General features: G+C 40.7%; 1 protein-coding gene across 20 annotated transcripts in view; it reads right to left on the reverse strand.

The window, feature by feature from the left end:
* Positions 1–21,340, reverse strand: part of LOC113947352 (poly(rC)-binding protein 3-like) — a 462,347-nt gene that overhangs the window by 36,502 nt on the left and 404,505 nt on the right. For 17 of the 20 annotated variants that reach the window (XM_027643823.1, XM_027643822.1, XM_027643818.1 and 14 more), the window contains 6 exons: positions 13,479–13,502; positions 13,351–13,383; positions 10,569–10,685; positions 5,129–5,260; positions 2,331–2,459; positions 78–221 (listed from right to left, as the gene is read on the reverse strand). In XM_027643823.1, coding sequence (XP_027499624.1) covers positions 78–221; positions 2,331–2,459; positions 5,129–5,260; positions 10,569–10,685; positions 13,351–13,383; positions 13,479–13,502 — 579 coding nt within the window. The remainder of the gene's footprint in view (positions 1–77; positions 222–2,330; positions 2,460–5,128; positions 5,261–10,568; positions 10,686–13,350; positions 13,384–13,478; positions 13,503–21,340) is intronic. The other 3 variants (XM_027643821.1, XM_027643814.1, XM_027643813.1) reach the window with 1 other exon arrangement.

Raw genomic sequence — 21,340 nt, forward strand, 5'->3', positions numbered from 1 at the left:
CAAACTGTAAGCACGCAGAGTAGACAAAGCACATCAATACTATACCAGGCAAGAAAGAGTAAAAGTTGAAAACTAACAGGCGCTGGCTGAGGTTGGGCCAAGACGGTGTGGTTTCCAGCTGAAGCCAAAATGGTGTCTGCTCTTACCTGGCCACCTGCAAAAATGATAGGTGCAGAGGCAGGTTTGGGACGGTAGGGGATGGTGGCACCTTTGGGTGGGGACTGCAGACAAAAACACAAAGCAATCAAAATGCAGAATGAAGCACATCTTGTATTAATAAAATCTCTCTTTATTTTGGTCACCTCAGACAACAAGGCATGCAGATAACCCAGCCCACCCTGTCCTCCACCCCATCAGATCAAAAGAAAGCCAGAGGCCTCCTGTCTGGGCTTTCAGCGGAAGAGTCGAGGACCTACTCCACAGCCAAAACAGGCAGTGGTGACACTTGTGGTTCACTACTGCCACTGTCAGATGAAGCTATGAAGCTTAATTAAGCATGTCAAGGCATTTCAGGAAACATAGGCACAATTTTGAAATTTGTCAATGTTTTGGAAGAGTCCAGCCTGGCCTCTTGCTTTGCTAACAGAGAGCCCATCTCCTGCTTATCAATCTTTCCCATACTGCTTAGACTTCAAGGTTTCTTTTTTACCAACTCAATTAAGTCAGCTGTTCCACTGCAAATGATCAGCCTGATCCTGCCTTTCGTCTGACTGAGTTGGAAGGCTGGAGAAAAATCCTCTCACCTTCAGCAGGAGTGTAACGATGGTCTGTAATGCACCAAAAGGGGACCTGTTCCGTGTAGCCCAAGGCAAGAACCCAAAGGGAAACCCCTGACTGAGGCTAACTTTATCCTCGTAAGTAAAGCAAGAGCATGTGTCTGCAAAAAAGGCTTCAAGCTGTCTGTGGAACACCTAGCAGAATGGTACCCTGATTTCAGTGTGCTGACTACAAGTAGAGAAGGTTACAACAATTTGTGTGACCATCAATTGGTATCATATAATTAGCTACTGCATGTCAATGAAAGTGCTTGATGCCAGATTAAATATATGCTACAAATTAGAGCACATATGTGTTCTTAAATGTTTGAAGCAGCAAACTGCAGTTAAGCCAGTGTCCTCTCTGTGCTGCTTGCTATTCACCTAACCCTAAAATTAAGTACTCTTAAGTGAAAGCTGGCTATTTAAAAAGTGGCTCTACCTGTGGAGAAATAGGATTGTGTCTCTCTGATTTTCAGAAGCAGCTTCTCTCTTCTTCTTTACTAAATAACTATTTATTCCACCAATGTCACTTAGATAATAGACTACATTCAGTAGTTACAAAGCTGGTAACTGTTGCCTTCATGTAAAAGATTTCTAAGAAAATTATTTCTTAATATTAGTTTCTATTCTCTTGTATTTTTATACAGAAATCTCTTCCTCACAGTAGTCCAGTAAAAACTGAAGGAAGAGTCAGTTTTCCCCAGTAAAACACTGGGGATTTATTGGGGTTTATGCTTTTATTTGCATTTAGGCTGCATGACATTTTAATGCAAAGGCTCTATGTCATTTTGATGCACTGCATACTTCTGAACAGCCAATAGCTGTAGTGCTGTCTCAGACACTCCACTGTTTCTCCCCTCTTTAAAGAATAACAAAACAGTAAGGTGTCAGAGGTCACCATGAGACAGCCCTTGATTAGACTATGTAAAAAGCAAAACAAACCTAAAAACCACAGAAAATTTTCCAGTGGAAAATGTGATAAAAGCAGAGATGTTTCACTTTCACTGCCAAAAATTACTAGGTCAAAATACTTAATTTTGATTTGCTAAAATTTTTTTTTACAAATTTCCATTCAGTTGAGAAATGTACTTGCATGAAATTATGGGCATTTTCAGCAAGGGGATTTTTACATAATATTAATTTAATTTGGTATCATTTAAACTAAGAGCTAAAAAACCTGTCATCAAAACAAAACATTCTGGGCTTATGCAATGACCTGACCCTAAGGAATGTCCTGACTAGTCAGAATTATTTCTATTTAAACAAGACTTCGGTGTTTTCTTCCCTATTTTGCATCAGAATAAAATGCATTTCTCTCAGAACAGCTACAACTCCGTGCTGGACCTGGTTGTTGTTTGACAGTGACATGACAGCCTTGATCTTTGATTGCTAATCCCTGCTGCGAGAGGATCTCAAACACCCAGAAGGGCACAGTCTAACAGAGCCCTCTGGAAATTCCCAGCACAGGAAGGGCAGGCAGTACCCCAGGGGAGCCCATGGCAATTGAAAATTATTAATTACTGTGTTTGAGCACCTCCCGAGTGAGAGGTGAAATGCCAAGTGCTCACTCACCTCCAGCATAACCACACATATCTGTTTCACACACTGGATGATGGCGTCAGGAGTGCCCGAGATAGTCACTGCGCGCTCCGTCGAGTTCGGCAGCATGTCCCCTGCTACCTGCACCTGGGCTCCTGTGGACTTGAGCAGAGACAAAGCAAAGGGAGTGTCACCACGAGGAAATGGCACCTCTCCAAACCCAGTCATTCACCTCTAAACTTCTTGTCTTTTCTTTCCTAGACACGTGGTGGAGCGTGTATGTAAAACTCATCCCCACACAGTGCAACTGGGGTCTGGCAGGACATGGATTTGCCTGTTCAAGCCAATTCGCCAGCACTTCCATCCTAGGAGGATTAGTCCTTAGCAGCTGTTAATGAATCAAACTGTGACCTGAATTTCAGGAGAAGTCTTTTAACTCTCTTGAAGACAGACAGTTGTAATGCTGACAAAAAAAATTAAAAACGTGAAATGAAGTACTTTTCAATAATAAAAAAATGAAAGGAAAAAAATACCAATAACTGAAGAAGATTGGCTAATCAAATGTGTCTCAGACAAATGGCTCTTTAATCTATTGATGGCTGATTTGTGTTGCTTGTTGAAATCTGAGGCTGCCTTATGCTGTATTTCAGGATGGTACAGAACCACTTCTAAATTATAATTAGTGTTGATTAAATATATGCATATCATCAACTTGTAGTTCAATAATGAACCCAAGGAGGTAATGAGCCACTTTTGAGTTTTTTTATTTTTTAAAATTTGAACTTGGCACTAATGTGTGTCAGTTAAAAAAAAAAAAACCAAAATCAAAACCAAAAAACAAACAAACAAACAAACCCAAAAAAACCAAAGAAAGAAAAAAATACTGGCAGCCAAAACAAACGCTGACATTACTTCACAAACATGGAAGACCTTTTTAATCCCTAGAAAAAAACTCAGGCATTTGATATTGAGTTAGGTTTCACATATTGCAAAAAAGATCTATTCCTGACTGTTGTTGTAATGCAGTATCTGGGGCTTTTAAAAAAAGTACTTTCAGTAACCACTGACTTCATGTCAGCCAGCAAGGAGTTAATTTGTTTTCCTGTTGGTTACACACAACACACGTTATTCTTCTTTCCAAAGACTGATTTAATTACTGATTGTATCTTCTATTCACCACCGCTTTTTAAGGTCAAAATATCAATTCCTTGCTCTGTAATAGGCTTTGGAATTTTGCCATAATTTGATCAATCATCATGCCTTTCTTTTTCTTTTTGTAATCTTATCTTGAAAATAGTACTGCAACCCTCCATGTTGTTTCTGGATGCAGGACTGAACACAAAAGACCATCCCTCATGCAACTGCTATTCTGTGTGTTGTGTGATGACAAAATTGCTTTTTAACATACATTTCCGGGTATGCGTACATCTAGCACAAAAGACTGTCAGAGTCATTCATGCATTTGCTTCCGCTGCCAGTCTTTTTGGTCATATATCAGCAACGAAAAAATAAGTAATATATTTTGTCCTTTATGCTTAAGAAAATGTGCAGTGTGACTTCTTGCTACATTAGCCTTATCAAAACACCTATTTGGTCAAACACTATCCTTTTACTTCCTTGTACTAGACTAACGGTAATTGCTTATGACACTGTGTTCACCAGGATAATCACTTCAGTCATTTAATTTAACCAACAGATCAATCTTACCTTTAAAATCCTATGTCCTAAATGCATTCTTTCAGTACTCTCAATGGAGTTACCCATACTTAAAATAAAATCCAAGCTGCAAAACCTAGAGTTAAGTACTCACTAGCACACGGTTCACACTCATGCCTGCTCCAATTTTAATACAACTAAAAAATCAACTTAAAGCTTCATAAAACCTACTGTCTTAAATCTACATTTTAGATAAAAAAGGAACACGGTAAAGCCTGTCAAAAGTGGGGTTTTTTGACACAGGTAAATAAAAAAAATGGATCAACATGTTATCTTAATATTCAACACTTCATCCTCTGTTGGAATGAACACCAATTTAGACGGAATACTGTCACTTTCTTCAGAATAATAATCCACTTTTCTAAAATTTCCAAGTCAGATTTTCTCTATATAACTAAGCACGTTCCTAATTTTCTTGTATGACTGATTACAAATACCAAATCCTTGGCTTGGCATGTGCCATACTGTTAGTCATGCATGGAAGAATTAAAACTGGCAAAGTATGACAATTTTTGCATTTTTTGGTTAGAGGAAAAAGTGGCTGCTAGCACCTTAAGTGAATACCTTAGCTAAAGTTTGGATTAAAAAAAACCCAATATGTGTTTGTAATACATGAAACCAGTTCACCTGTGGCACATTAACATTAGGGAGAAACAGAACAGGAGTATGAAAATCATATTTTTCTAAAAAGTAGAACCTGGACTTCCCAGTGCTATCTGGGTCTTTCTCTGTCTGCAAGCATGGTAACTAATTTGGAAATGGCTACAACTCTCTGACTTGGGATAGCCTGAGTATTGCTGGGGAAGGGCCTGTGCCTGAAGACAAACATGAAGATCCATTTCTGTCACTGTTTTACTAAATTGTGCATCAAGGGCTTTATGTATTGTAAAGTTGTTTTTCTATTTCACACATGGTCTTTAGTGTCAAGGACAGTACAAGGGTCCAGCTGTGCTGGACCCACTGCTTCTCCTACAGCAAGGTTTTACAGGTTTTTCACTCGCTCATGCTCATGCTGGTGCGATGAGCAAAGTGCAGTGGGTGATGCTGGCAGGGCATGCCGCAGTAGGATGCTGAGCTAGCCAGTGTCCCCAGCAGACATCCCATGACCTACTTACCTCCCTGATTTCTTTGATTTTGGAACCTCCTTTTCCTATAAGGGATCCACACTGACTTGCTGGGACGACGAGCCGCAGTGTTACGGGCGGTTTGCTTGTCACCGTGCTGTTCGTCATTGAAGCGTTTATGTCCTGTAATCACAATGTCAGTGAACATTAGCAGGGGATTTGTCACTCCTGGTAAGCACTGAAGGGCTCAGAGAAAATGCCCGTGGAGACCTGGGGAGCATGCAACCAGTTCTAGTTTGTTTTGTGGTGGGTAAAGCCACTGGCTCTGGTGGTGATACACTGTAAGCACAAGCCACACAGGCGGCTTGTGCCAGAGGAACTCTTCAGCTGTTTGGTGTTGCAAGTCCATGCTGTGGGGTCAGAGGGCAAGACAGGGAGGAGGAGGTGGTATCTGTCATTAGAACAGCCCAAACAGATGAAAAAGGCAAAGCGGCTTTTGTGTTCACAGGCTTCCAAGTCCTGTTTTGGTCTCTTTTTCACCACCTCAATTAGAATGTTTATACTATATGATATGTCTTTACATTTCACAGAGTTTCTTCTCAGATTTGGTACAAAAGACAAAGATTAAAAAAGGGGAATGACAATGAACCTGTGAATAATCTGAAGCAGAGAAAATCAGGTTAGTTTGACAAATATTTTGGTGACCCCCAGATATAATTTCTCTTTTCTCCATAAGCACTTGCAGAGCTACCCAGTTTCAAAATCTTTTCCATCATGGCTATGTAACCAGAGTACAAAATCCTCAGCAGAACAGCAATTGCCTGTATCCAGATAATGTAACATATATCTGTGTATCTCACTGTCCAATGAGACTACGCTATATGTTCTCATGAGCATCTCAATATACTACTTGTTGCAAGGTTTAAACTGTTTTAAATATACTTTTTTTGCTGAAAATCTTCTAGGCAATACAAAACAATCCCTCTAAAGGCTTCATCACAGAAGAAAAGACAAAGTTTATCTTCCCATTGATCAATGGGGACTTAGGATCACAGAAATAAAAAGCTACAAGCTGCATGTCACCTGTCCAACAACTTGTAAGAATCTCAATGTGTTTTGGTAATAGTAGCTATGAACTGGAAAGACTGTCTCATCCATCTGTGAGGTGGCAGGGCAAAGCTATTATACCTTTCACAGAATTGTTACCCAAGAGATTTGGACAGGAATGAGAAAACATGCATTTTGTACTAATTTAACTCATTTGTGATGCAACATGAGTTCCAGCAGACAGAACTGATATGATTCCCTATATTCTCACTTATCACTTGTTAGAAAAACAAAAAAAAGTGCCTCTACTGTGCAATCAGGACCTTAAAAAAAAATCCAACAAACTACTTAGTACTTCAAGCAACTCTGCATGTCTCACTGAACTGGTGTGGAAGCCCAGTAACACCAGCACTGATCACTACAGTACCTCCCCAACTCTGATGGAAGCATTCTTCTGTCCAAGAAATGGCTTGGGATGACCTTGCTCAGCTTAAAAGAGAAGAAAAAAAAATCTTGCACGGAATTAAGCACTGCTGCATGTGACAAGACAGGTATCAAAGCATTCCTCTGCCAGCCAGCAGTAACTCACATTTTGTTTAGTGCTTGTGGCAGTGAGAGATTGTATTCCAAAACAGAGAGGGATAACAAAATTTTGCAGCACCCATGTATCTGAAATAAAGGCCAAGTCATGAGGATTTTTCAGCTGGAAGATGTCATCTCACTATATTGTGTTTGTGGCAGGTGCAGGCACACGATCATCCAGATGTAGGTAAACAACCCTCTTTAGCCACACAGCACAACCCTGATAATGTCTCCTACTTCCACACAATCTGTGGCCTGGCCTCAAAGCCTTTGCTGCACTTGCTGCTTTCAAAAGCACTTTGCAAAAACTGAAAGCCAGTATTCTCTTTATTTTCTCCTCAGCATTTAAAAACATCTAAACATGCAGGCTCAGTAGCGTGGAGTGCATAAAGGAGTCAGTCCAGCCTAAAAACATGACAAAAGAGAAATGAGCAGAAAAAAATCCCCTTCAGAACTGAAGGCTTCCAAATAGGGCACTGCATCCATCTCCTCAAGGCTCTGTCAGACACTAGAGCTGGACCTCACATGGCTTTCTGCCTGCTTGGTGGGCTGCTCCTCAGCCTGCACAGGCTAAATGGGAGCCTGGAAGTGCTGGGAGTGCCAGCTGAGCTGTACCTGCTGGTTACTCCAGTGCTTAACTACCACGTGCTTCCCGTGCTTCCCGTGGATTATACACTTCAAAGCAAAGCTAGAGCTGCCCCACTCACCAGTGAAGTTCCAGCTGCATTTCTCAGGTCTCAGCCTCCAGTCTAGAAATGACTGCTCTAAAATGTCCTCTCTTGCAATTCCAGTGGTCTGCTTGGGCTAGTGTCATTTTTTAACAACTCTCTTTTTCCTTTGCAGTGGATACTTAAATTATTTATGTAATTACCTACCGAGCTTGTAAATTCATCTAAGACTGCTAGAAAATCACCTTTTATTAGGAAGGTGGTCAAAGCAGAGTGATATAAGGCTGCAGAGCAACCTCAAGGAGAACACAACCTTTCTTTTTTTTCTATCTATCAGACACATTTTGAGATTTTACTGACAGTTGAAAGGCATTCCAAGGCTTCCATGTCTTCCTAGACCCTTCCTTATCCCCAGGTATACAGCTGTAGGGGTTGAAATTAAGGGTTCAAGGGTTTCATATCAAAATGCTTCCTGGGGCATGCATAACAAATACCAAAAAAATTCCTCAAAGCAGCAGTCTCACGCATGAACCTTTTTTTTTCTGTTTGAATGTAGCTGCAATAGCCAGAGCTGGACCGAATTTTTTAGATGACTGAAGAAATCTCCAACAAAAAGATATTCATGAAAAACAGCATTTGGTAGCTAGCTTATTTGTAATTTCTGAAACAGTACTTTATTTTGCCTCCAGAGTGTTACAGTTATTTTATTGACAGGAAGATTTATAGGAAACCTAATTGATTATATGAAACATATTTCTTTTCTGCTGTTCTTTTAAATATACCACAAACCAATTATGTTTAAAACTAAATACAGATTTTCAAAACTTATAATGGCAGTACGTGATTTGCAAGGAGTGTCAATACTCCTTTGCTAATACTCACATGAAGAGTCCAGACTACCTTCTAAACTCTGCTAGTGCAAATATGCATAAAATCCATCCAGATGACTGAATTTCAGATTTCTTCTCCTACTGCTAGCTACAGCACTTTCAAAGACTACATCGCGTTGGGTGGTAGGCTGGGGATCTAATGCTGTGCAGTGTTTGATGTTTTTATGAAAAATGCAGCATTATTTCCACTGGGTACTCATTTTGGTGGGAACTGGCAAGGATTACCTGTGTTAATGATTCCCTCAGCACTTTTCAAGATAAGGCCCTATGCAGAACACGTTTTTCATGTAGAGAGCAGAGAGATGGCTCTCTCCAGGACTCTGTGGACTGGAGGGTATGGTACTGTACACAAAGCTACCTCTTAAACTAGAAGAAACAGGGATTGGTTCAAGATGGGTAGGAGATAAGAGATGAGGAAGAGATGACAATAGGTGGTACTAAAACTGGGTTAGACAGAATTACTTGTGTGGTTCTGCAGGATTCAACCTCAAAATCATTATTATTTTATTAATAACAGGCAAGAAAAAAAATTAGCATTCTTGTAAAATGTGCCATGTCACAAACAGAAGATATTTTATCAACATGTTGACAGACTGGGATATCACACAGGAAGATCTGTAAAACCATGAAGGATGGAAGAAATATAAATAGGATTAACATCTGTAATATTAAAAAAAAAAAAGGTCATTTGTCTGGGGGCTGACAGGAATGTTTGCCAAGAGTGAAGAGGTGAAAACACCTGAGCAGGAGCTGGGGATACCCACTAGGCACATGGCTGTGTGCAAAGCATTACACTAGTAAGAGGTGAGGTATTTCAAGCAGTGGTACAGATGTGTGATCATGATAACTAGGATGGCAGACTGTTAGTGCAATCAAATAAGCCCTTGTGGAACTTCATTTGCAACCTGTCCACAATTAATGCACACATTTAACACAAACTGTAACTGGAAACAGGTAGAGCAGTGGGGAATGGGAGGGGATAAAATCAGTTTCTAAAAACACTTCTAAGAGAGGAATCCTCAGGGATGGAAAGGCAAGAATTATTTAAACAAGTGGCCAGTGCTGGCACAGAAACAAAGCTGCATAAACTGTTCATGAATAAATTCAGGTGAGGAGTGAAAAGAAAGTGTCAGATTATGAGAGACCCAAAGTTGTGGATCCAGGATCAGGAAGTAGTAAAAATTCAAAATAGTTTTTAATCATGTTGTGAAGTTGCAAGTTGCAAGTCATATGGCTTATTCTAGATAACTGCATCTGATGGCCTATAAGCTCTCTTCTGTTGTTCTAAACATGACCAATCACCATGGGTAAATAAAGGCACACGTTGACATTTCTCATCAATGTCAGCATCTTCCAGTGCTATGGGGAGATGTGGAGACTAACCTCACTGATTCTGAAAAACAAGTACTCTTAAGGGATTAACATGCCTTTAGTTTAATCCTTTCTGGACAGACGCAGCCCCTTTCTTCTGCTGTAGGAGATTCAGTCCACCTGTCTGCAGGCTCTTTAAGAAAAGGTGAATTGCTTTCTGCAAGAGTATCTGTCTCTCCAGAAATGACAGGAGAGATGCCTGGACTGGACATATGATTTTCAAAAGTAGAGGGAATTAAATCCTCTCCAGAGTGACCACAGTTCATGTTCTGTACTCTACTGTCTTTTCTGTGAGGTTCCTGATTAAAGTGGTGACCATATCTAATTGTAGATGGTCCGTGAAACTGAAGGAGATCTCAGCACTTTATGTACGTACCTGCACAGAACAATTATTCTACAGTGAATTGAGCTCTTGCCTTACTTTCTCTTAGTGCCTTTATTTTAATTGATTTTAAAAGCCAAGCTTTAAATATAGTAACTGGAAATCATACAGTTTGTTTTTAGAATAAAAATTTTTTAGTTAAATGAGTTATATATTCACTTTGACATATCTACAATTTACATCAATACCAGCTGGGTTTACATAAAAACAAAGTTAAAAGTTAGGCAATTATTCTTTTCAAATCAAACCCACAATGGGACTCGAATTTTTACAAGACATTTTTCCTACCATTAGTGCACATTACTAAAAGCAATTGCTGTTCCCTGAAGCCTCCAAAAAGCAAAAGAAATGATCAAACAGCTTGTAAATTGACCCATTATTTTTCTTCAGCATTGCTGCCAAAAGCATTTATAAAAATACAAGCACTTTCATTGCTATTAAATAGAACATTAAACAAATCCTATTTAACATTAAAGCAAACATGAGAAAATTCAAACAGTGTTTGTATTTCAACTTGAAGAGAGAGCCCCCCCCATATTTTATTTGCTTACCTCTTCAAATTTTAGTGCAATCATAGAAAAAGCTTTAAAAATTGCATCTGTTGGGCCTGTTATTGTCACAATTCTCTCTGGACAAGTGCCTTCTGAAATATTGATTCGAGCACCACTCTGTCAAAAGGAACAAATATTTTTCAAAGTTATACTTCCCAGGGAGCAAACTAAGCAGGATTAGGGATATAGTTTGGGAAGGAATATCTTGAGGCATCTAATTCCCTCCCCTACAACTGCAGCCCCAACATCATATAATTTCAGCATAAACTGATCTCATTTCAAAAATTCATCTAACTGCGGGAAGCAGGATCCTGTCGGAGTAAATACTTACACAGCCTTCTTTGCAATATGCAAATCACACCTCTGTAACTCAAAAGTTGCAAATAATTGCATAATCAGGTCTCTTCCCTTCCCTCTTGGAGGATTAACCTTAAGTAGGACTGCAGCTGCAGAATTTAAGACAAGGTGGTTGTTTCCAGGGGGCATCAACATCTCCCAGGAATGATGCAACTCTCTGGTTTCAAGCCTCAAAGGCAGGGTTTGACCTCTCCAGCTGGGGCATTACTTTACACTGTGGAGAAGGCTCCTTATAGAGGGATGTGTCTCATGTGAAGGCAGTCAATCAATATGCACTGATAAGCCTTGGAGACAGCCAGGATGGCTCTCAGGTAGACTCAGTCCTCTTTATGCTACTGTGATAGCACAGAGAAAACCCCTAAACCACGGGCTTCTATATATTGTATTTTGATATATATTTATTTAAGAGGATCTTGATGTAGATAATGATAAAACCCAGTTCAGGTAAGACCCACTCTATATGTTCCCTATAGGTTTCAGGCATGGAAATGTGTGAATGCAGCCTAACGAGTCACTGGAGCCTCAACTCATCCACAGGCACTGACCTTGGGGATCAGGGCCTGAAGCAAATGTGAGACAACCCGGGTTAATATGGCCCTTTGCCTTCAGGGTCACCATGAGCACCTGATGTGCTGTGTGTCCCAGACCTTATTCCCACCTTCACTGCTTCTCTACAGCAAAAGACCATATTTCCCCATATGTAAGCGCCCACACACAATAAGAACAAAATGAAGCCCAAGACTACTGATAGAAAAATCGTGTTGCTACAGATCTGGGCACAGAAATGTGGTTTTTGTACTTTTCTTTAGGCCTGAAGTTGTCTCTGACATTTCCCGAATGACAGAGTAAGACGGAGTCACATTTTACATCATAAAGATGGCATGCAATATGCCACATCTGTCAGGAAAGCCAAAAGAAAGGTTGCCTTTTTTCTTTTAAAGAAGTATTGAAGAAAGTAGTAATTTAAAGGGGGAACAATTTACCATGATGTGGAGACATAGCCTCTTAGTGCTTTGCTGATATAAAGATGCTTATAATTCCATTATTTTAAAAAATCAACCAAATGAATACAGCGTCTTTTGACCAGAGATACATGACAGTGTTTTCCAGGACTGGAAGAAGAACATTTGATATTTATCTTGAAAGACAAACCAAGGATCATAACTCTTCTCTAAGATGTTTAACTCAGAAGTCAGGAACACTCTCCAATTATGGCTTCCCTTCTGTGCATGCAATTTATATCCACAGATATCTGCTCATGGTCATAATTAATAATTAAACTAAAATGTGTTTAATTAACTGGTAGGATTACCTAGTATATTGGAAACATTTTTTCTTACCTTTTTTTTTAAGTCTTAGCAAATGTACTTATGTGTGAAAACATGGGTGAAAGCTCTTATGGTCAAAAAAGGAGCTCTGAACTCAGTTAGCCTGACAATGAAATCCCTATTGTGTATATTTAAAGATGGATGTCCGCAATTTTCTTTACTAAAATACTTTGACATTTTCCTGCCACAGACCTTCTATCAGTGGATAAAACAACAAAGCAGCTGACATAGTAATGTACTGCAGCTTTACTAGAACCAAACTGACTTTTCCTGAGGCATCCTCTCTATACACTGCTCCTAAAGTTTTAAACAGTAGGATTTAGTCTTTTGACTTTTAACAGTAGCTTCAAAGAAGAAAAATGACCCAGATCTCCAGGTAAGATGTGATGCCTTGCAGACCAGTGTGGGTCTGTAACCTCCACCTGCGCATACCCCTCTGAAGACAGTGCAGGTTGCTCTGTGGCAGGGAAAGAAACCTGTAGACAACGGGGAGACTGAGGTTTATGCAGTGCCCTGTTTTAGTTAACCATTTTGTGTCTACGACCTTTTCAAAGGACGTGAATGGCAGGTGTGCAGGTTTACCCTGCCCACATCCTACTCAAAGATGCAAACTGAGGAAGAGTTAAGGCTTTGCCAAGACATGGCAGAGGGATGCTTTGGCTTACACAAGTCTGTCTCCAGCTCTGATAAGCTTGTGTCTACCCTCAAACTTGACGTGCATCAGTCTAATGCTTGGTTTCAGATTTTTGGAAACTGCCTAGGAGGAGGTCAAGCCCCATGCAGGACTGATGTTGGTATGCTAATGAAAGATATAATGGGCTTGATGCACAGAATAATGCAGGTAAGCTGTTCCTGAGATAAGACAGCAGCAGGCATATCGCTGTGGGAATGAAAGACTCCAGACTGCTGCTGTGATAAGGAGGTTACATTAACAACAATGTTTAATTTAGGCCAGCATATTTATACACCATTGCTTGCTAAGAATGGTGATGTTAAATTAACTGCCCACTTGATGGCAGCATCAGTCTGCATATGCTGAATTCCCTGTTCTCCAAGCTGGAAAGAAAGGCAAGTGAAGACATCAAGGTTTGTCTTACCTCTTCTCTCATCTTCTTCACTGTCTCACCTTTCTGTTAAAGAAACAGAAAAAAACGTTAGCCTAGGCTAAAAAAGAGAACTGATAATCAATATTTTGACATGAATACAAATAAAGTAATTTTCTGACCTTTCCGATAATGCTTCCAACCTCCTGAAACAGAAAAAAAGACATTGTGAATGATACAATTTGCTGCAGAAGAGCAGCAAGCTCTAGTTTCTAAGCTATTTTGCCATCACTTATTTCAAACCTGCAGTGTGAAGCATAGCCCCCTTCCATTGTTTCTGTATACAAATATGCCATGTTAGATACAAAGAGGTGGACTAAAAATGCAGCTTTGCAGTCAACTGACTGTGCAAGAAAAACACCTTTAATAGAAACTGATCTTGTGGTTACAGATCAATCCTGCTACAGTGAAACACAGACAAATCCCTATCAGGGAATGAAAAGTTAAGAAATAACTGAACCGCACAATCTATTAGAGAAAATGAGGTGTAATACAAGCATCAAAATAATTGCTGGTTTCTCCAAGGGCAGGCATTTACCCCCTTTACACCATGTAATAACTAGAGCTGAATTTCCATGCTACCAAGTGTTATTGTGTAAACACCTGGTGGCCTGTCTTAATCTCCCTATTAGGCACTTACAGAACAATAACCGCTAATCACTTTTTAGGGATTTGGGAATTGCTACTAGGCTCCTAAAATTTTCTCTGAAGGGAAAGAAAATACTGAGAAACATGGTTGTGAACATACAATAGGGGAACAATGTGGCAGTTCTGGCAGCACCCCAAGGGTTAAAAGCTTGGGAAATTAAACCAAAAGGTAGCAAAAATGAAACTATTAACTCTAAAAGAAGTAGTCTGGATATGTTACACAAATCATGCAGCTGTGACATCAGACTGGAAATCATCTGATGGAGAGACCAAATAAAGGAAAATAAACTCTTCTCCTGTACACAGACTGGGAAGTCTACTTCAATTGTTAAAGACTGTCTCAGATGGCTGAGCTGTCCCAGACATACGATACACCATTTCCCCTACTCAGTCTATATATTTAAGTGTGGTTCATCCTAAAACACAGCCCAAAGTGTAGATTTTGGAAACTGTCCTCCATTGCTCTATCCAATGATGGACTAGCGATTAAGTGGTATGAACTTCACTCTGCAGTAGAGAACTAACTGCAGTGACGTTAATAATTATTTTTCACCAGCTGCTTATAAGCTCATGCCATGAAGCTGTTGTGCTTGCAACTTCTCACATCCTGCTCACAAGATGTAAAGACTTCAGTGAGAAGTTACCTACATCAATGAAGAACTTTGGCATATGGTTTCTTTGCACTCTCTGCAAGTCTGCACGTAAAACCAGACTTGGGGAATAGTCCACATGTTGCTGAACATGGCTCCTATCTGGAGTCACCTAGACAGACTGGAGAAACAGGCTGGGAGAATTCTCAGGGAGTGGAAAAAAATCAAATGAAAAGTCCCGTGTCTGGGATAGAAAAAGCCCATGCAGGACAAAAACTTGCTACCTTAAAACCGACTTTGCAGAAGAAGTCCTGAGGGTCCCATTGCACAACTTTAACCTGAATACATTACTGCATCAGCAGTGCAGCCCTGATCAAAGAAAGAACTGGACTTTATTAGCAGGAGCGTAGCCAGCAGGCTGAGACAAATGATTCTTGTCTTCTTGTTTCGGTGAGACCATGCCTAGAGGATTGTGTCCTGTTTTGGGCTCCTAATACAAGACAGACAAGGACACACAGAGGTGAATCCAATACAGGGCCACCAAGCTGGTCAGGGGACTGGAGCCCAGGACACATGAGGAGAGGCTAAGAGAACTGCATTTGTTCTTAAGAAGAGAATGAGTGGGGAGTCTCGTTGTGATGTGCAATAAGGAAAGCACGCTACAATACCTAATTCCTACTCAATCCGAGGAAAATATTTTTTACCATGGGAATGGCTGGACATTGAAACAGGCACCCAGAGAAGCTGTGGAATCCTCATCCTTGAAGGTGGCTGAACTCAGCTTGGGCAAAGCCCTGATTAACCTGCTCCAATGGAATCTGCTTGATTCAGGTTGTCAAACTGGAGACCTTTGGGGTCCCTTCCAACCTTCACAGCTCTGTGATTCTTCAATCACGGCCTTATACCCACTGAAGTCAGTGCCTTATTTGCCAAAAAATTCCTCAATCCAGTGAGGCCCCTTTTCATATTTATTTTCAAACTTTACTTTTTCTGTTTCCCATTTTCCTTTTTTATTTCCCTTCCAACTGCTCTTCCAAGATGGCATTCTGCTCTCTTGTACATACTGATTAGAGAACACATATTGTCCAGAGAGGCACTGCAAATCTTCCAGATGTATCTGCTTTGTAAACCTACAGTTCTGCAGGCTGATGTACAGGAGAGCTTTACACATCACACAGCCATGAGTGTTCTTGCTAAAGCTTCCTGTTTCCATCTGAGACTGAGACATCAGATGACACCAAGTTGGGAGGGAGTGTTGACCTGCCAGAAGGCAGGAGGGCTCTGCAGAGGGATCTGGATAGACTGGAGAGATGGGCTGACTCCAATGGAATGAAGTTCAACAAGGCCAAGTGCCGGGTCCTGCACTTTGGCCACAACAACCCCCTGCAGCGCTATAGGCTGGGCACAGAGTGGCTAGAGAGCAGCCAGGCGGAAAGGGACCTGGGGGTGCTGATCGACAGGAGGCTGAACATGAGCCAGCAGTGTGCCCAGGTGGCCAAGAAGGCCAATGGCATCCTGACCTGCATCAGGAACAGTGTGGCCAGCAGGAGCAGGGAAGTGATCCTTCCCCTGTACTCTGCATTGGTGAGGCCACACCTTGAGTATTGTGTTCAGCTCTGGGCCCCTCAGTTCAGGAGGGATATTGAGGTGCTGGAGTGGGTCCAGAGAAGAGCAACGAGGCTGGTGAAGGGACTTGAGCATAAGTCCTATGAGGAGAGGCTGAGGGAGCTGGGGTTGTTTAGTCTGGAGAAGAGAAGGCTTAGAGGCGACCTCATCGCTCTCTTCAACTACCTGAAGGGAGGTGAAGGGAGGTTGGTCTCTTCTCCCAGGCAACCAACAATAGGACAAGGGGACATGGGCTCAAGCTCTGCCAGGGGAGGTTTAGGTTAGATGTTAGGAAGAAATTCTTTACAGAGAGGGTTATCAGGCATTGGAACGGCCTACCCAGAGAGGTGGTGGATTCACCATCCCTGGAGGTTTTTAAAAAGAGATTGGACGTGGCCCTTAGTGCCATGATATAGTAACTGGAGTTGGATCAGGGGTTGGACTTGATGATCTTGGAGGTCTTTTCCAACCCAATTTATTCTATGATTCTATGATTCTATCTGTACATCTGCACACACAACGCAAAGCAGCAGCTCTGTGAGAATGGGAATGAATGAGGCAGACTCACTGCAGTTTGTCTTGTTACCAAATTATCTTAATATTTTCTCTTAATATGTGGCTTTATATCACATGGCTGAGACAGTTACACCAGCATGTTGTGTAGACTCTAAAATGACATGCAGCTTTTTTGTTAGCAGTGACAGAAATCTGGGACACCCATTCCCCCAAATTTTTAAGATCTTACTATTTTTTTTTACATCGTCACTGTAACTCTGCCAACCTGCCTATAATTGTTGAATGGGCTTAAACAATACAGGGAGTAAGGCTTGGGAAGTCCCCATGTCTGGCAGTTCCTATCTCTCCACTTAGCACATTCAGCAGTTTTACCTTGAAAACTTTTTCCATTCTCTCAGTCCCAGCTTTCAGAAATAATTATTTTCATAAAACAGATTCTTAGAAGGTAGAAGGACCTTTAGCTAGGGGTGAGTGTATTGGGTTTCAGTTGCTATGGGCAAGCAACTGTATTTCAGTCCATGGTATAACTTCAGGTTTTTTTGTATACCTGAAGTTTCATTAGAATCTTTAGGCCTGCTCTTGAACCTGCAAGTTTCTGTCAGTATAAACTTAGTATGAAATCTGCCCTAACCCATTTGATCATCTTGGGTGGGTCTTAATGACAGACACTGTTCTTTCAGAAATGTATGGATGGGTCGTGGCTAATAAATACAAAGATATCTTCCTTGGAAATAGGAAAACATACTTTGCCTTAGAAATAGAAAAGCAATAAACTGTTTGTAGCACTGGTAAAAAAAGATGGTCCATTTCCAACAAGAAGATTAAGAGTATTAAAACAAGCAAAGTAGAGCACAAAATATTAGGATTTTCAAGCTGCTTGTTCCACTCAATTCTGTGGGAGTTTTGCTATGGATTTCAGAGGGGACAGGAATTCTACGTGACTGATTATCACCTTGGTATTTATTAACAAAGAGTACAATCTGCCAAAGGACTGAATGAATGGTGTGAATCCCACTGAGAAAAAAATATTTCAATAAGACTGGTGACAAGTTCCTTGGAACATGCTAGCAAATGTCACTGTAATCCTATGGAGCACTTCAAACCCTCTCCTCCTCAAAGGGCAACTTTAGAGCTTATTCTATAAGCAAGCAATTTCAAAACTTCCAAGCAACAGCCACCTCTCCCTCTACACTGGAAACTGGGATTCTGCTTGGCAGTGTGGGGTAAGGTCACAGCGGCACAGAGAAGCTTTTGGCTTTCTTCATCTGCAGTAGAAGCAGCCTAAACTGACGCTAACATATGCGAAGTTTGGTGAGCAGAATCCTACAGCTGATGGGAAATTCAGTGTCACTGCAGGTCAGACAGGAGATTGATTTAGCTGCACTAGCAAATAATTGCCTACTAGAAAATACTAATAACTCCTGAACTATTTGCTGTTTTCCAGAGCTCAAGAATATAAGCTAATGGTAACTAATTATGATCAATTTCAGATTTATTTATTGACTAACCATCTACATGTAAATATAGTAGAAAAATAAGTTATATGACAACAATCGCCGAGTTTCATATAATCACATTTCAATGGCAGATCAAAAAAGTTCTCACAAAGAAATTATAAAGGGGGGAATTAAAACTCATCTGGGAGAAAGACAGGTCCAAGCCAACCTGGCAGACTGTTGCCAGAGCTAAAAGTATTATGTAGGCTCCTTGGCCTCAGCATATAAACACCCACCCTTCAGAAGCAGATGTGCCACAGCAACCATGCTGGATGAACGGGATGATTCCAAAAAGCTGTAAGTGTGTGTGTATCTACATCCACTGATACATATGTATACTCACACACACATATATTTGTGTGTAAAGTCAGTATATACATGCAGGCACTAAACAGATGGATATCAACTTTCCTACAAGAAATGACAGCAATTTGGGATGCTTATCCTGAGATTCATGCAAGGGGCCTAAGTTTCAGATTGTGCTCAGTACCTAGCCCAGGTAGTGCCTTACAAAGGGCATCATCTCCTGGTGAGAGCACCTCATGCAGGGCAGTTTCACACTTGTGCTCCAAGAGTCCCTTTGGAAAACCCCAGGAAAATCTACATGCTGATTTCAGATAGCCTGAAAATAATTCTCAAGCCTGGGAGTGTTAGTTGTCACTACAGTTTTCTTTAGTACGATATTTCTAATAAAACAGAACTTCAAGAACAAACACTGGGAGACTGTTCAGCATCAATAAAGTGTACTGCAAGCCAACCAGCCAATATATTGTAGATATCTTGAGGAAGAGCAATGCTAAAAACAAGGGCTGGTTTCTTTCATGTGGAATGCAGCATATAATATTATTTGCACACCTTATTCACACAAATGGGATAAATTTTGCTCTTAATGAACATCTGGGGAGTGGTGGGCCCATCAAAGAGCAGAAAGCTGTTTGTGCAGTTTTTACATCATCTGTGGTGAAGGCAAGGCAGCACCAGCTGGCAGCAGCAAAGTCTGTGACCCAAGGCAGGGCTCTTGATGGTGAGAACAACTAAACAAAGATACAAAACAGGCTGTAGAAGAAAGCTATTTCCTAATCAATTATTTGGTGTGTCCTTTGAATAACAAGAAACGAGTCATATTAAGAAAATAAGAAGCTTAACAAATGGTTACAAACCCCGGTTTAAAGATTAACCTTTGGTCTGTAAACATGAAGTGTGAAATTCCATAATTTTTTTGAAGTGTGAGGTTAGTTTAATAATTACTGTGTCCCAGAAAATCAAAACCAAACGAGGTAGCCATTGTGGGAGCATAGAAAAGCACAGGTCTTGCTGTATTGTCATGGGCATGCAACTTTTTTTATCAGTGCTATGGGGCAAATGGAACAAAAGCTTCATAGAATCCCTGAGATAAAGCCACATCTAGAAGGAAACGGGTTTAAGAAATAGTACAGGAATATATACTTTCATCTCAAAGCATCTGACAAGTCACAGGGCCCATCCTAAAGCCTGTAATTCCTTCAGGCAATGCTTTGATTGCATGTGCTTTCTATGCTTTCTATGAGCAAGGATAAGGTAGAACCATTATGGTTGGACTTTACAAACAAAAAAGCCTACTAGAAAAGCATTGAAAGGAAAGAAATACAGCCTTCCATGGTGGGGAAACACATCTGTCACGGGACAAGGAGGAGTCCTGGCAACAGCAAACGACCGCTGGGCTGATAAAGTTTTCTAGACCCAGACCAGTTGTCTTTCTCCCCTCCATAAAGAGGCATAACATAATTCAACTCTCTCTCTTCACCTTGTTTTGAGGATAGAGTTGCCAATACTTGAACAAACTCATGAATACGCTTGCATGGAAGATCCCAGGAACATGTTTCATGAAGACATCCTGAACACTGTGTTTGCATGGAGCATGTGGGGCATCAGTATTTTTCAGAGACTAGAAGAAAAGTCACTTTGGGGAAACATGATGTAATGTGTCTACCTCAGGGAACAAATGGCTGCCTTAGATAAACTGAGAATCTGATTTGTGTTCTGGGATTACGTGGGATTAGCCTCGCTGACATGAGAGATCTCACGTTCCTAGGTAATGCTTCAGTAGTCACTGTCTGATGCTAACAGCCCTAACTTAGTAAGGCACTGCAGTCCAAGCCCTTACTGAGACAAATCTTATGCTAATAAATGCGGTAGTGTATGATGAACCCTACAAATCATGGTCTTCCTGATGGAAATGCCAGTGTTATGCATCTCTCACAAATCCATCCAGCATGTTTTGGGCTGCTGTGCAAATGGGTGTTTCTTATTTGCTTTTTGATGGTGGATGAGTATGCAGTTTACATTCAATTTCACACCAAAGCTCACAGCCTTCCCCTGCAAAACCAACCCAAAAACCAGTTCTGTCCCTTTGCTTGTCCCTGCACGTGTGATGCTGAAGCAGCAGCACTGAGTAGCGCGTGTGCATTCTGCAGTCTCACTTCCTTACAACTGCAGACCGATGAGGAGATTTTGTTTGGTACAAGTGGGAACATTCGGCTACAGAGATTGTTTTCAGCGATACACAGTGCCTAGGGGCTCAGGGAACTCTCTCCTTTCTGTTGGTTTTTCAGGCTATTGAGAGGCTCTCGGCTGCTACTACAAACACACTGAGAGGAGATCCATCTCGTGTTGCATATTTGCATGCAGAACTTTGTTCCATGACTAGACCTCTTAGGTATCACAGTAATGCAAGCAAACAAAACAAGAACTATAACAGCAATAGGCAGGACAGTCAATCCTCATAATACCCTGACAGCGTTCATGGAAACTGAAAAGAACAGAACAAACATTGGCTTGACTGGCATTTTACTGCTTGGATTATATTACTGACAAGGTGATTCTTGAAGTTACTTTGTTGTATTCTGTATTTTAAAAAGTAAAAAATAAAAGAAAAAATAGTAAAGGAGAAGGACATTACCTTTAAGATGGAGAAAATTTATTTCTCTAATGCTTTATACTCTTCCAGGGAGGCAATTAAGGAGACACGAAAAAGTGCTCACTAAAAGAAATCCCTGATACTAAAATTGTATTATCTGTACTGATGAAAATGGCAATTTTCTCCATGATTTTATTCTGTATTTGAGCTGTTAAGTGTGAGCAATCACTTAA

The sequence above is a fragment of the Corapipo altera genome, unplaced genomic scaffold (genome assembly GCF_003945725.1).
Source record: "Corapipo altera isolate COAL_440 unplaced genomic scaffold, ASM394572v1 24b, whole genome shotgun sequence".
NCBI lineage: Eukaryota > Metazoa > Chordata > Aves > Passeriformes > Pipridae > Corapipo > Corapipo altera.